This window comes from Pteropus alecto, unplaced genomic scaffold (genome assembly GCF_000325575.1).
Source record: "Pteropus alecto unplaced genomic scaffold, ASM32557v1 scaffold3, whole genome shotgun sequence".
Lineage (NCBI taxonomy): Eukaryota > Metazoa > Chordata > Mammalia > Chiroptera > Pteropodidae > Pteropus > Pteropus alecto.
Window position 1 is genome coordinate 28239855 of NW_006442484.1, and position 14733 is coordinate 28254587.

General features: G+C 36.9%; 1 protein-coding gene and 1 pseudogene across 1 annotated transcript in view; one reads left to right on the forward strand and one right to left on the reverse strand.

Annotated features, from left to right (window-relative positions):
* The window catches only part of FMNL2 (formin like 2), a 260260-nt gene that overhangs the window by 135926 nt on the left and 109601 nt on the right, over positions 1 to 14733 (forward strand). The window contains 1 exon segment of the mRNA XM_025039419.1: positions 11639 to 11722. Coding sequence (XP_024895187.1) covers positions 11639 to 11722 — 84 coding nt within the window.
* Positions 6760 to 6875, reverse strand: LOC112470762 (annotated as a pseudogene).

Sequence of the window (14733 nt, forward strand, 5' to 3'; positions counted from 1 at the left end):
ATTTAACTTGCAAATAGATGATGGCTAAATGTAATACTTTTCTTTTGGCCCTAATCATTTATTTGTCTAAAAGAAGATAACACATCTTGGGGGATGTCTTTAGTTTATTAAAATACAACTTTGTGTGGGTGAGCAGAATTCAGCACAACACAATTATGCACCACCTGAGTGTTCTTTGCCGGAGGCTAAGGCTATAAAGGACCCCTCCAGGGACTTGCAGTGTTATAAGGACAGAGGGGGATAAATCAATAAAATAGAATGTGACTGGTGGTCCCTGCAAAAAGATTTTGAAGTTGTTGAATTATTTTATTCTCACTGTCAGTTATTAAGGGAAATTTTTCAGTGTTTATGACATCTTGAGGAGTTGAACACTTAAAAAAAATTAATATAAAAAAATGTTTCCTTTGACATTGTGTATGAATTAACTTTTTGATGGTTGGTATTGGCCACCAAAATACCAGTGGCATTAAAGGAAATAGCAGTCTTTTTTTAGCTTTACTATCGGAAGGGTATTTTTTTGCACATGAATTATTTGAATTAGTTATTAAATTCAAATTGGTTATCCAAGTTTTATGTTCTCTTTCATTTTTTTAACATCTTTTTAAAATTGATACATAATAAACTGTACTTACTTTAGTGCTTTTAATAACAGGGTGTTGTACATGTTTACACAGAAGTTTCCCTGGTGGTCTTCCACAGCTATGAGGGGTAAGGGTCGAAAAGCTAAGTAGCAGGCTAATGGAGGAGAGAACTAGGAGCAGAACAATGAAGACTTGTCACCCGTCAGAAGAAGGCCTGTCAGGCAAGACTTACCAATTTTCCTCCCTGTCTTGGCGGGGCTTGTCTGTAGAGGCTCCATGGATCTCTTGAAACAAAGTTCATTAAGACATAAACATGCCTTGCAGTGAAACCTAAATTGTGACAATGTTATTGTGTTTCTGTGACTGCGATAGAGTTTTATTCTGTAACATGTCCTCTTCATGAGCTGGTAGTTTTACTTTTAGATTTTTCAGTAATTTAACCCTAGGACATCATCTAGTCTCCCAAGGTTTTCCATCTCCTACTGTAATTAAGTACTGGCTTTTATCAATTTGAATCTGCAGCATATAAATGGAAACTGTGCCTCTGCTCATTATCAGTGAGTAGTGGAATGAAAACTTTGGACTTTGGTGTTTTGGAAAAAGAGAAGCCATGCATTGGGGGAGCCAAAATATTGTCAGCCAGAGTATTAGTTTCCTATTGCTTCTGTAACAAATTACCCTGAATTTAGTGGCTTAAAACAGCTCAATTTAATTATCTTACACTTGTACGATAGAAGCCTGACACTGATCTTGCTGGTTGAAAATCAAGTTCTCAGCAAAGCTCCATTTCTAGAAGCTCTAAGGGAGGATCCATTTCTTTGCTGTTTCAGCTTCTAGAGGCTGCCGTACTCCTTAGCTTGTGGCCCCTTTTCTCTGTCATCAAAGCCAACAATGACTGGCTGGTGAAGTCCTTCTCAGGTTGTATTACTCTGACTTCTTTCTTCTGACTCTCTTCTGCCTTCATCTCTTTTAAACTCATTTTTTTGTTTGATAAAATATTCATAATATGAAGTTTACCATTTAACCATTTTTTAAATGTACAGTTCAGTGGCTTTAAGTAAATTTACAGTGCTATGCAACTATCATCACTACTTATTTCCAGAATTCTTCATTACCCTAAACAGAAACTCTGTAGCCATTAAGCAGTAATCCCCATTCCACACTCCCCCAGCCACTGGCAACCTCTAATCTGTTTTTTGTCTTGGTGATTTTTGCCTATTCTAGATATTTCATATAAGTAGAATTATACAGTATTTGTCCTTTTGTGACTGGCTTCTTAGCATGTTTTCAAGGTTCATGTAGCATGTATTGGAACGTCATTCTTTTTATTCTGTTTCATGTATATACCTCATTTTGTTTATCCATTCATCTCTCGATGGACCCTCGTTTCTGTTTTTTGGCTATTGTGAACGATGCTGCTATAAATATTCGTGTGCAGGTATCTATGTGAGTTTCTTGAATTGGGCAGGGGGCGGTGGGGTCAGCTATTCATTTCATATTTAACTTTTGAATAATCACCACACTCTTTTCCACAGTAGATGCACCATTTTACATTCCCAACAGCAATATATGAGGGTGTCAGTTTCCCCACATTCTCACCGACACGTATTTACCATTTCTTAAAATTCTTCCACTTTTAAGGACTCTTGTGATTATATTAGTCTCATTCAGGTAGTCTAAGATAATCTCCCCATCTCAATATTCTTAATCATATCTACAAATTACTTAATACGTAAGGTAACATATTCACAGGTTCTTGGGATTAGATGAGGAAACCTTCAGGGCTCATTATTCTGCCTATGACAGCAAGTCTGCCTTTGAAGTTGCAGCTTTACAAATGAGGAGCTATAGATTTGCTATTATATTGTCAAATGGTTGCCCATAAAGCAGTTGTCTAACATCTTAAGTGTGGCCTCAAGTGTAACTCTCCATCCCAGTACACAGATGTGTGCAGGGAGGCAAAGCTCTCGGCACAGCGATTAGCAGACGGTTGGTAAAGAACTGTTTGAATTCCAGAAAATGTCAAGTAGTCAGGCATCACACCTCTAGTGACAATCAAGTATGAGGTTTGAAAGAAATTTAGTGAGTGTTTATTTCTTTTATTCCCTTTGTGTTCGGATATAAGAATCTAAGAATCTGTATTTCAGGAGTTGGCATGATGGCTAGAGGAGGGATGTGTGGTTTTGGCATCTATTGGATGTCAAATCACTTATGCTGGTGATATATGGGGAGTAGTAGAGATATGGGCTGTGGGGAAACTTGGCCTAGACTGTTAGAGCTGTGCTCTTCTGTTCTATAGATAAGAGGGGCTCTCCTCCCTAGCTTCACCCATACATATTGATGATAACCTGGCCTTTTAATTAAATGGAAATTACATATATATATATGCCATAATAATAAACATGTCAATGTGGGAAGAATTTATAATGGATATTACATATATATATATATAATGGATAATAATAGATATTACATATATATATATGGATATTACATATATATATAATGGATAATAATAGATATTATTTTATATATATATATGCCATAATAATAAACATGTCAATGTGGGAAGAATTTATACACACACACACACACACACACGTATATATGTATGTATATTTGTGTGTGTGTGTGTGTATGTGTATGATTAACACTTGTTCATACCCATTTGCAAAGGGTAGTGGAAGTATAACGAACTTAAAACAGAAAATTTACATGAGACTTTGGGAAGTTTTTTGTTTGATTTGTGTTTACTGGTAAAAACATGTATAATTTTCTAGAAGTTCATAACTTCACAAATAAAATGAGTTCTATGACTTCAAAGCCCCAAATCAAGGAGTAATGATAGAGACAATGGCAAATGTTGGTATTTCTCATTATGATATAAGAAAACTTGTATAGTCAGGAAATGATGGAGGCTTCCTAAAGTAGGAGAATATAATAGTAATTTACATATTCCTTAAAATGATGATACTAAAAGTAACAATATATAATATGAGTGCTTCCTGTGTGCAGGACTTTGTGCTAACTACTGTACATGCATTATCTGATTTGATTTTCCCAAACACGCATGCACACACACATGACAGATATAAACGAGCCTTCTTTCATTATAACGGAAAAAGTCGGAGACATGTTGGCCTGGATTCTTTGTTCTACCACTGTTAATCAGTTATATGAACGTGGGTATTGTCTTCAGCTTTTTAAGTCTGTTTGGTTACCTATAAAAGACAATAGGACGAAAACACAAGCAGCTTCTCTTCCAGCTCTGTACTTTTTTGATTATTAAAAAAGTATGAAAGAGTCACTTGTATTTAGTTCAATCCTTAAAGAAAGCCTTCCAAGAAAGCAGACTGTAGCTAAAATTGTGAATGGGAGATTAGAGAGATGTCTCATTCTCATAGGTTCCCCAGAAAGGACAGCTTTCCAGTCAGATTTTATTTTGAAGATGTAATTTGATCAGAGAACAGGCAGATTTCTCTTATTATGGAATTCACTGGCTACAGCGAATGATAATACCCTCGATGATTAAATAAGAATAACAGTGACAGTGAAAGATGACTGACTGATGATTCACTTCGGGGACTGTTTGGCTGGCTTCCTGAGTCCTGTGCCAGGAAAGAAGCTGAATATATTTTAGCAGCATCCTTTAGGGTAGGAGAATATTAAAATTTAGGATGTCAGGTAGTTGCTTAGAACAAGAATATATAGATGATGGAAGGAAATGGCTTTGAGGTTGGTCGAAGAGAGGGATGGATCATGTAATTTTGTAACCACCCTCCTGCTGCCCTCAGATGTTGCAATTTTAAAGTGAACTCGTAACAGAATTGGTATATCATTTAGTATCCAGTGAGTCAACCTGATGTTCTAGTAATGGAATAAGGGAAAAAATGACAATGTGCGAAGAATTGACAGAGGAGAAACCCTTTATCTAGTGTGATTTGAAGACCCCAAAAGCCTGCTTTTCGTAGATATTTCCTTGGCTGATGACTTCCTGCTGCCTGTCAAATAAGTTTAAAATTCTGTGGTCTGGTATCCAAGGTCCTGCCTTTCTGACTTGGTCTCACACTACCCACTCCTTACCCTCAGTTTATTCTGTGTAGTTCACACTTCTCTGCCTTCTCCTATATTCCTATCTCTGTTCACACTTCTCCTTTATCTGAAATAATGAGAATCATAAGATCTAACATATTGAGTGCTTCCATACGCCTACATTGTGCTCACTACATGCATTATCAAATATAATTTTTCTCGAACTCTGTGGCAGGTAGTACCATTATCATCATCTTCATCCTTATTGCTTTCACCACTTTCCTCTCCATTTTACAAGCAAGGAAACTGAAATTTAGTTTAAATAATTTACCAAGATCACACTATTAATGAGTGGTAGAGTTAGGATTGCAACCCAGGTGGCCCATCTCCAGAGCCCAAATATTAAAAATCATATTATACCATTAAATGCCATTCTTTACTGCCCTCCCCGCACATCCAAGCCCAGTGCATAGCGTGTCCCGCTTTCCGTAACGAAAAGTGATGGCCGTTCTGAGGGTTGGTTGTATTACATAACAGGTTCTGTTTGTACTAGTGTGTTTATCTTCTGCTTCATTAGAGCCTGACTTTACCTCATGTTTGTATCTCGGCTTTCATTTTTTTTTTAAATTGGGTTTTATTGTTTGCTGAATTGAGAGAGTACCTGGCTGTCTATAGATTTGATCCAGTTACTTTTTGGGGGTTCTAGTTCATATTTTTAAAGATATTGAAGGCTGCTGTTAAATGAAATTATTTCGTCTGAAAATATCAATAACAAATAATAGTGTGCATTTTTCACTTTAACCTTCCATGCTAATAGCTATCTCTGCACTTATTCATGTAGGATTGTTGGATTTCTTTGCTTGGATGCGTCGTATTTTAGAAACACCATAGTTTAAGAGTCATGGGAAGATTGTGATCATACAGACCTCTCTTTTGAGTCCTGGCTTTGCCCCTGTCTCGTGCATGGAAGAATTACTTAAACTCCTTGTCCTTCCTTCACTTTCCTTCTCTGTTGAGTAGAGAAGATAATACCTACTTGTGAGGATTATGAAGCAGAATAAATGGGATAATGTTTGCAGAGAACCTACGTACCTGAGACATATCAGACCGTCAGTAAATGATACATCTTATTGTTTTTGGCCTTTAATTTTGATTCTGACCTTCAATTTCGAATTACTTGCTTTTTTAAAACTCTGGACTGTTTGTTCGTTTTAGTTTGCTTTGTGATTCAAGTCGTGTGGGCCTAGATTACCAGAAGTAAGTGGTAGATCAGGGTTGGAATCCAGCTAGTCCAACTTAAGAGCCAAGCTGGTAAGTCCTTGCTCCTTATCTCCCTCATTAGATCTCATTCTGTATTGTGCTGCCCAAGCACCCGGTTGCAACTCATCACATTTCCTTGCTTTTTGTAGCATAAAGTCATGGCTCTGGGGAGGGATAAATGAGGAGTTGTTTGGGTAGAATTTCAGTGTCCTGCGATGAAAGTGTTCTAGAGATATGTTATACCACACTGTGACTATCGTTAACACTACTAAACTGTACACTTAAATGTGGTTAAAATGGCACATTTTATATCAATTTTTCTTTTCTTTTTTTATTTACCACAAATTAAAAAAAGTAGTGGCTCTTTTATCATTTAAGAACTTTAAATGATTGTCTATGCCGCTTCTCTTGAGACATGCTTTTTCCTGCTCCCATAACCAACACTGCTTGTAAAGACTACGTCTTTTCTTTTGTACAGGTGGTTATGTAATAGAACAGTTTCTGTTGTTCAATTTAGTGACTTAATACTGAGAAGTTTTAATTGAGAGATTAAAAGAACAAAGGAGCTATATTATATAAGGTGTGTTTGAGTATGATTTACTTTCACTGCTGTGTGTCTACATAACACTGTGGATTTCTCAGTATGGGCCTTGAGGATATCAGGGAAAAAGGGAGGTTTTCCAAATTTTATTTCTCATGGACTTGGGACAAGAGCTGATATCAAAAAACTGTATTCCTAGGACATGGGTTTATTTATTTCTGAATGAGTAGGATACCTTCGTTGTGCTCTGTGTGTATATTATAGTTAATCTGTAAGTATAACATCAAATGTATAGACTCACTCTCTTTATTTTATTTATTATTATTATTTTATTATTATTATTTATGCCCACGGCACCTGGTCTTCCTAGGTGGTCTCCCATCCAAGTACTAACCAGGCCTGACCTTGCTTAGCTTCCAAGATCAGACATCGGGCTTGTTCAGGGTGGCATGGCCGTAGACCTCGTAGACTCTCCTTAACCATAATTAATTTCTTCATGAAGTACCCAGAAACTTGGTGTTTCATTCTTATTTTCAAAATGTTCTGAGATGGAAAGCACATTTAAAAACAATATAAACTAGTACAGTTAAAAATAAAACCAGAATATAAACCAAATTTGAACTACCACTTGGTAGATTAATTGTTATAGTTGATACTGATTTTAATTTACTGGCAACAAAAAACAAAGTTCAGTTTTCATAGTTTACTGTATATGGCAGAAGAGTGCCTAAAACATAATTTTTCTTTTCAGGATTGAAAAAGAATTGAATTTGAATATTTTTCCCCATGACTCCTTGTTTGAGAGATAATTACTAATAAGTAATAGGCATTATCATTGACTGAGGTTTTATAAGAAACAAGCATTCTTTGGTGTCTAGACTTCATTAATAGCTAAAGCATAAATGCTGACTCAGTGAAGATATTTTTCGACTGTACAGTATGACCAAGTTAGTTTGCTTTTCATTTATTCAGCAGTCTGCTTAGTGCCTGCTGTTGGCCATATACTGTGCCAGACATCGGAGATTAACAAAGAAATTGTCCTTGAAGTACCTGAAGTGACAATTTGGGTAGGGAGACAGATTATTAGGGTACAGTGTGCAAGATGCTTTAATGGAGACGTGTATAGTGCCATTAGAGTAGTTGGGGAAGGTTCTCATGGTAAATGATATTTTAGATGATTCTTAAAAGTTCGCTTGGTTGAAAGGAAGCAAAGGGACATTTCTTACGGAAAGAATACTCTTGGATGGTCTAATTTATTTTAACTAGGAACTTGTACAATCTAGACATAGGTAATTAACATCCATTAAACTTTTCAATTCAAGGAGCAAATGACTTCAGTGGAGCTTTGGCATGTCCTTGAATGCAGCAACTTCATGATTAAATTCTCTCCTATGACTACAGTGCAACTATTACGGCACATGGTCAAAGCTCAGTAAATATTGGATGGATTGCTGGATGGAAGGAAGGAAAGGAAAGCTCTGTGTCACAAATATCGCAAAGTGTGCATGAAGTAGAGTTAGTTGTCATTGTGTTAGGAAAACTTGGAAGTTGATTTACATTTTCAGTCAGATAGAAGAGCAGTCCATTTTTATACAGGTAGCAAAGGGACCTGGAGATAGAGCCAGTGTTTTCCTCAGAAAATAGCTTGGACTCTTAGGAATTACCTGCATAAACGTTTAGCTTGGACTCCAGAGTCCTGCCCTATGCAGCACAAAAGGAATGAGTTCACTCTAAAAAAAGTTTAAGGGCAGATATTACCGGCTAATCACAACATCCCTCAACTTTAGCCAGGCCTCTGTGGAGTGTCTGATTTTAAATAGAGCTGCTTCCTCATGATCTCTGTTGAATTGTTAAGCTTATGCAGTGTATGCCTGAGCAGTTCAGAGGCTTGACCTGTAGAGGGGGTTATTTTAGATGAATGATTACCAAGTACAGTATTAGTTTTGATGTACTGATGTTGAGCCACTTCTCCCAGCAATAATGAGTCATCAGGCCCCAAAATACTTCTTAAGACTCCTCTCATTTAGAAAGATATGTACCTTTTTTCTAACCTCCAGAATTGTAACCTGCTTGGCTTTTCTCTTGGATGTCTCATAGCTATCTCAGACTTAAAGAGGGCCATTTAGAAATCTTACTTCCTCCACACCTGTGCTTTCCTTTGAGGTGTGCCACTCTTACTAAATGAACCACCATTCACCTAAGTGACTCAAGGTAGAAGCAAGGCATTAATTATTAATTCTTGACATCCTCCCTCAACCCTTACTTAAGTCTAACCAGTCAGTTTTACTTAATATTACTGACATCCATCTACTTTACTTCATTTGATGTTTCATCACCCTCGTCTAAGCCGTCATTCATTTGAACTACTGCCCTGGCCTAGGCCTCTGTGCTTCCACTTTTGCTGTTTAATCATTTGTCCACAAAGCACATAACAGTCATCTTTCTAAAATGTAACTTGATTATGTCATCTCATGCTTACAAGCCTTTAATGGCTTCCCGTTGTACTTTAGATTAAATAAAAAGTATTTACCCTGGCCTACATTGCTGGGCATGACATAGCCATGATTTATCTCCACAACTTTAGCTTTCCCTCATCCCCTCTCTTACTTTCTCTCCAGCCATGCTTACTCTCTTTCAGTGTTTTGATGTGCCAAGCTGTTTCACCTGTTTCCTCTGCTCAGAATGCCATTGTCCACTCTTCACCGGGCTCGCTCCCTCTTGGTTTTAGGAATCATCTCGTTACTTTTTCCTAAGAGGTCTTTCCAGATTGTCCAGTCTAAAGTTGACCTCTGATGATCTCTGTGAAACTTATCAGAGTTTAAGAAAATGAGTTTTTTTCACCTGTGTCTCCCCAATCATAATATGATGCTCCACAAGGACCATATCCATCTGGTTCCCCCACTGTGCTGCAGAGCACAGTGCTTGTAAAAGAGCAGTGCTTCATAAACATTTGTTACGTGGAAGACTGTTTCATTAAAATAAAAGTTAATCTAGGCAGGAGCATCTTGGCTTTTTCTTTGCGGTAGCAACAGAGCCTGCATCTAATTCCTTATCAGGGTTTGCACACTTTTCCCACATAAGTGTCTAGTAGACTAGAATAGTAACAGAAAGTCAGTTATTTGCTACTTTTGCCCTACTGCCAAAAAAAAAAAAGGTAGCATTTTCAGAGTTTGTCCTTGGAAATCTAACAGACTAAGTTCTGGCCCTGTTTTTACTCCTTTGAAACTGTCTAACCTTAACCTTGAACAAGTTAAACAACTTCTACCAGGTCTATTTTCTCATGTATAAAATGGGGAAAATTATATCCATGGGTTTATTATGAAGATAACATGAGATTATGTATTGAAAGTGCCTCATACAGTGCTTGGCACCTTGCAGTTCAGGCATTCTTTTCTTATCCCCTTTATATCGCAAGAGATTAATAAGGACTCAGAGAAAAACTTATTTAACTTACCTCATAAACTTACTGTTCTTATTTAATGCGTAATCATACCCAGGGGCACTTACACGAGGTCAGCATCAGTTTAAGAGGAAATAATTCCTCTCTAGGGTGCAAATAAACAATGATGGACTGGTTATTTAATGGTCAATACCATTGGGCTCCCTCAGAAAGATATACATGGAATTCTCCTTTGCCTTATCCCAGGAGTTGTTGTTTAATGTTGTAAAATTAAAATAGCAAATAAATACAAGTAGATTTTTTCCATTCTAGTTCAAGCAGGCAGTCTATAGAGATAGGCCCTATGAAAATACTTTTCCCATTTTAGGTATTTCTATGGAGAAGCCTTGGCAGTGCCATTGAAAACTCTGGAGTCCAAAGCCTTCTAATTATGTTGTCAGCTTTGAGGATCATTAAAAAATTTAATATTATGAAGACAGTTTATTAGATTCGAATGGGTTAGATTCAAATTAGTAAGTGCTGTATATCTACCACCTACTTAGACATTCCAATTTGGATGCTAGATTGAGTTTAAGGGAAAATGCTTTATATCTATCAGAATCATCAAAGGTTAACTCTCTGCCTCTGTTTAGTCAGAATAACTCACCTACCCTTGTCTCTATTAAATTTGTTTCACTGGATGACATGAGACAGTAACCATGGCGAGGGGAATCACTTCTCTATAAGCCAGGTCCTCCGCAGAGCTGGGGACTTGAGCAATAAAAGTTCAAGAACTTTGCATTTGTGTACTCAAAAATTGACACAGGGAAGGAGCTGTATTGTTTATTTTGGGATAGTTATTGATAGAGTGTTATTGATAGATTGGGATAGAGTGTTGTTACAAGGGGATAGATAGGAGAATTAGTAGATGTAAAACACTGAGTACTTAGCTCAGTTGTTTAGAGCACAGGTGCTTTAGGGAGGCCAAGGGAACAGACATGAATTCCTTCTGGGGCTATCCCACTTGCCATGTTACGTAGTTAAAGATTTTACCTCAGACCCAAGCCAAGTATCTTGAGAATGTGTATGATTGGTTATTTGGGACATTAGACTAATAACATGTAAATGTAATGGAAAAATCCATGGCCCACACTATAGAAGGTGCACTGTAGTGACAGAGAGGGGAGGGAGTTACATGAGTACTACTGTCCAGACATCTCTTTTAGCTCATAGTCAGTTTTGTAAAGCCAGTACAGCTAAACTGAGAATTGGAGTTGCTCATGTTAACATATGTCTTGAAGGAGTGCTGTCATCTCACAGAGGTAACAGAATCAGTTATATCATCATTTTTTTTTTTTTTTAAATCTGTGCTTTTACTTGTAGTTGTCTGTCAAAGCGAGTATAAGTCAGTGTTATCGATCAATGGCTCTAGTCACTGTGTTATCTTTTGGTGTTTTCTGTTCAGTGTCTGGTGGGACTGCAGTGCTTTAAAAAGAAATTGGGACAATACCCTCTCAACAATTTCTGAACCTTTGTTGAGTAGAAGGGAAGCCCACTGTTAAATAAAGAAATAATGCATTACCTGTGCTGAAATGCAAGTCTGTGTAGTTCAAAGCCGACCTCTTCCCTTTCGCTGTCCCAGCACAGGACTTCAGTCTCTCCCCTCCCATTAAACGGATTTGATGTTTAAATGATTTCCGTAGGGTATTTCTGTTTAATCAGATGCTAGGAATTGAAAAGAAGTCATAAAAGAACCACAGTAGTATTCTTTGGTTCTATGAGTTAGCCATTAGCCGTCTGTTGTAGAATGTAACAAATCTCTTCCTTTTTTTTTCTTTTTTCCAGAATGCTATGAACCTACCCCCTGACAAAGCCAGGTTACTGCGGCAGTATGACAATGAGAAAAAGTGGGAACTGATTTGTGATCAGGTAAGAAACAGTGATGCTTTTATTAAGAATCAGTGAAAGAAGAGAACCAGATTTCCTTCCTAAATATATCAGACTTTTTCCAGGAGGTGAATGAATTTCTGTTTTGTGACTCTTTGCCTTCCTGTTTCTTATGACCAGAGGAAAAGTTAGAAAGTGACTTCTTTTATTCTTGCATTATTTTGACTCTCTTTTATTTTCAGATGTTTTGCGGTTAGACTTTCTGGGAAATCTAATCAAGTGGACAAACCAAATTCAGATCTGTTTTACTATTTTCATAGCAGTTTATACTGCTTGAATAATGCAGGTTCCTTATTCACATATGTTAATGTATATTCATGCAGAAAGCTGAATTGTTTATAAAGAAACATTGTTTAGGCTGATAAAAAATTATTTCAGGTTTTTAGCTATTCTCCAGATATTTTTATTTTATCATTAACACATTGTAACAAAATCATACTCTTCAGAGGTATATAAAATAAAAAGTGGAATTTTCCATTTTCTTTCTACCTTCCAAATTCTGTACCTTAGAGGTCTACTGGTAAGATTTTGAAGTCTGCTTCTAGCTTTTTCTATGTTTTTGGTTTTTAAAAACAAAGAAAAGATATATGAATATATACACAGTCCTCTGTATTTTGATATATTTGTCAGTATATGTCTCTACCTCATTCTTTTAAATGGTAGGTAGTATTCCATTGTCATTAGTAATTTTGGGGGCCTTTATTGTGGGGCTAGATGCAGGCTAGTTGTTTTAAAACCTAATTATTTTCTAAAGGTAGAGAGTCAGCTCTGTATATTATATATTATTAGCTATTTTATTTTGTGCCATGAGCTTCAGAGTGATCGTGTCCCTTCCCCCATTCCCTTGTCCCCCTGAAAATTTCTGGAGAGTGTTATAATTCCTCCTAACACAGCTCCCTTGGATCTCTTCTGTGGGGACAAGATATGTCAGGGAAGCAGAGAGGTTTCTGTTCTCCATAGGTAGAGAGTCCATGTTTCCTAAGAAAGGGACACCTGCAGTTCACATAGAATTTCTGAAGCACTCATCGTATGTTGTTTGCCCCTAAACTAAAACAGTAATGAAATGGTGGTGAAATCCTCCTCTCTCTTCCATGCTATATTTGAGCCCTAAGAATAGATAGAAACTGAAGAGGAAGCTATTGCTTATATGACTGCAATCCAAAAGAAAGGTTTGCTGACACTAATGTCCTTTTTTGAGACTTAATTTTTAATGAATATTATCTAAACGTGTTATTGCAAGGAAAAGTGATTTGTGACAGTGAACAAAGATAATAGGGAAAATTAATATAAAGGAAAGGTAATCACACAAGTAAGGGAGGTCCAAGGGTGTGAAAAACGCTGTAGTGTGGTAGGTTCTGAGTATTGAGGGCGCAGACAAAGGGGAGCTGTCTTGGGGAGACTGTTTTGTTAGTGCTACAAGAAAGGGCTGACCCGTCCTTCCTCAGACCTGCAGAGACATTCACCTGCCAACTCAGTCTGCCCTAATCCTTTCTCACTTTATTGAATTATTAATTTTTGTATCTCCAATATGCTATAAAGGGAAGACTGCTGACGATGGAAGATTTCTAGCAGCTGTACTCACTCTCTTAGACCAAAAGTAGCTTCATAGGGTTGGTGGTAGAGTCATAGGGCCTCTGAGGCTGGGAGAGGAGCAAGTCAGTTATCTAATTATGTTTCTGATTTTCAGATTCTCAAGGTTCAGGTTATTTTAGCCTTAAATGTTAATATGCCAGAACATGGAGAATTTAGCTGTTTCATCTATCTTTTTCTGGCAGTCACTTCAACACATACCGAAAGCTCCAAACTGAAGCAGCTCCATCAGTTCTGAGGTGTCATGGGTGATTTGTTGGTAATAGTGTAATAATAGTCATCATTATTATTGTTGCCAGTAGCCAGCATTTAGTAAGCAGATATTCTTAAGAGCTTTGTGTTTAATCTTCAAAGCACAGCAATAAGATATTTATTAGTATCTCCATGCGATATATGGGGGAAACTGAGACTTAGAGACTAAATTATTGCCAAAGTTCATATAGCTATTAAGTAGTAATGTGGCATAGGTGATCAGATTCTACAGAATGTGCACACTTTGCGGTCTGTACCCTAAGCATACTTTCTGCTCCCTTCCTCACCAAGTACTCGTGTGTGGTTGATATACTAAGAATAAATAAAAAATACAGGGTATTTCTGTTTCTCAGACTTGCATTCTGGTATTCTTTCCTGAGAGGGAGAGAAAGTCAATTGTAACACAGGCACTGAGCATAACCTACCCTACACACATTACCACTATGGTGAACTGCCATTTTTGGTAAGCCATTAGTCACTGTGAAAATTGTGAACTTTTTGTCACACACATGCAAATCATTTCTCCTGTGTATGTTTATCAGAGAAAAGAGAAAATCCGTAAACTTAAAGCATGCATAATGTAATAGTCACATGGCAAATATAATGTATTGATGTTTATTTGATCGAATGGACATTTGAATAACCTGATGGACATTCAAAATACTTTTGCTTTTGTGATTCCATTTATGTGAAACGTCTAGAATAGGAAAATCCATAGAGACAGAAAGTCAATTAGTGGTTGCTGTGGACTGCAAGGGGGGATGACAGTGACTGACAATGGGAATTGTATCTCAATAAACAAGATATTTGCCTCTGCGACAATCAGGCATAGATAGGAAAAAAGGGCAGGAGAATTTGAGAGAAATAATTAAATGTTTGTATGGATCTTCTTTGGATCCTAATCTGAGCAAGCTAAGTAAGAAAAGACTTTTTGAGAAAATTGGGGTATTCGATTAGTGACTCCAAAGAAATTATTAGATGATTCCAAAAAATTATTGTTGACTTTGTTGGGTTTGGTTTTGGCATTGTGATTGTATAAGAATATGTTGTCATTTTTTCAAAAAATGCATACTGATGAGGGGGTGAAATTATATGACTGGGGTTTTTGTAAAATACTTCATTAAAAGAAAAATTGAAAAAAGAGATGAAGG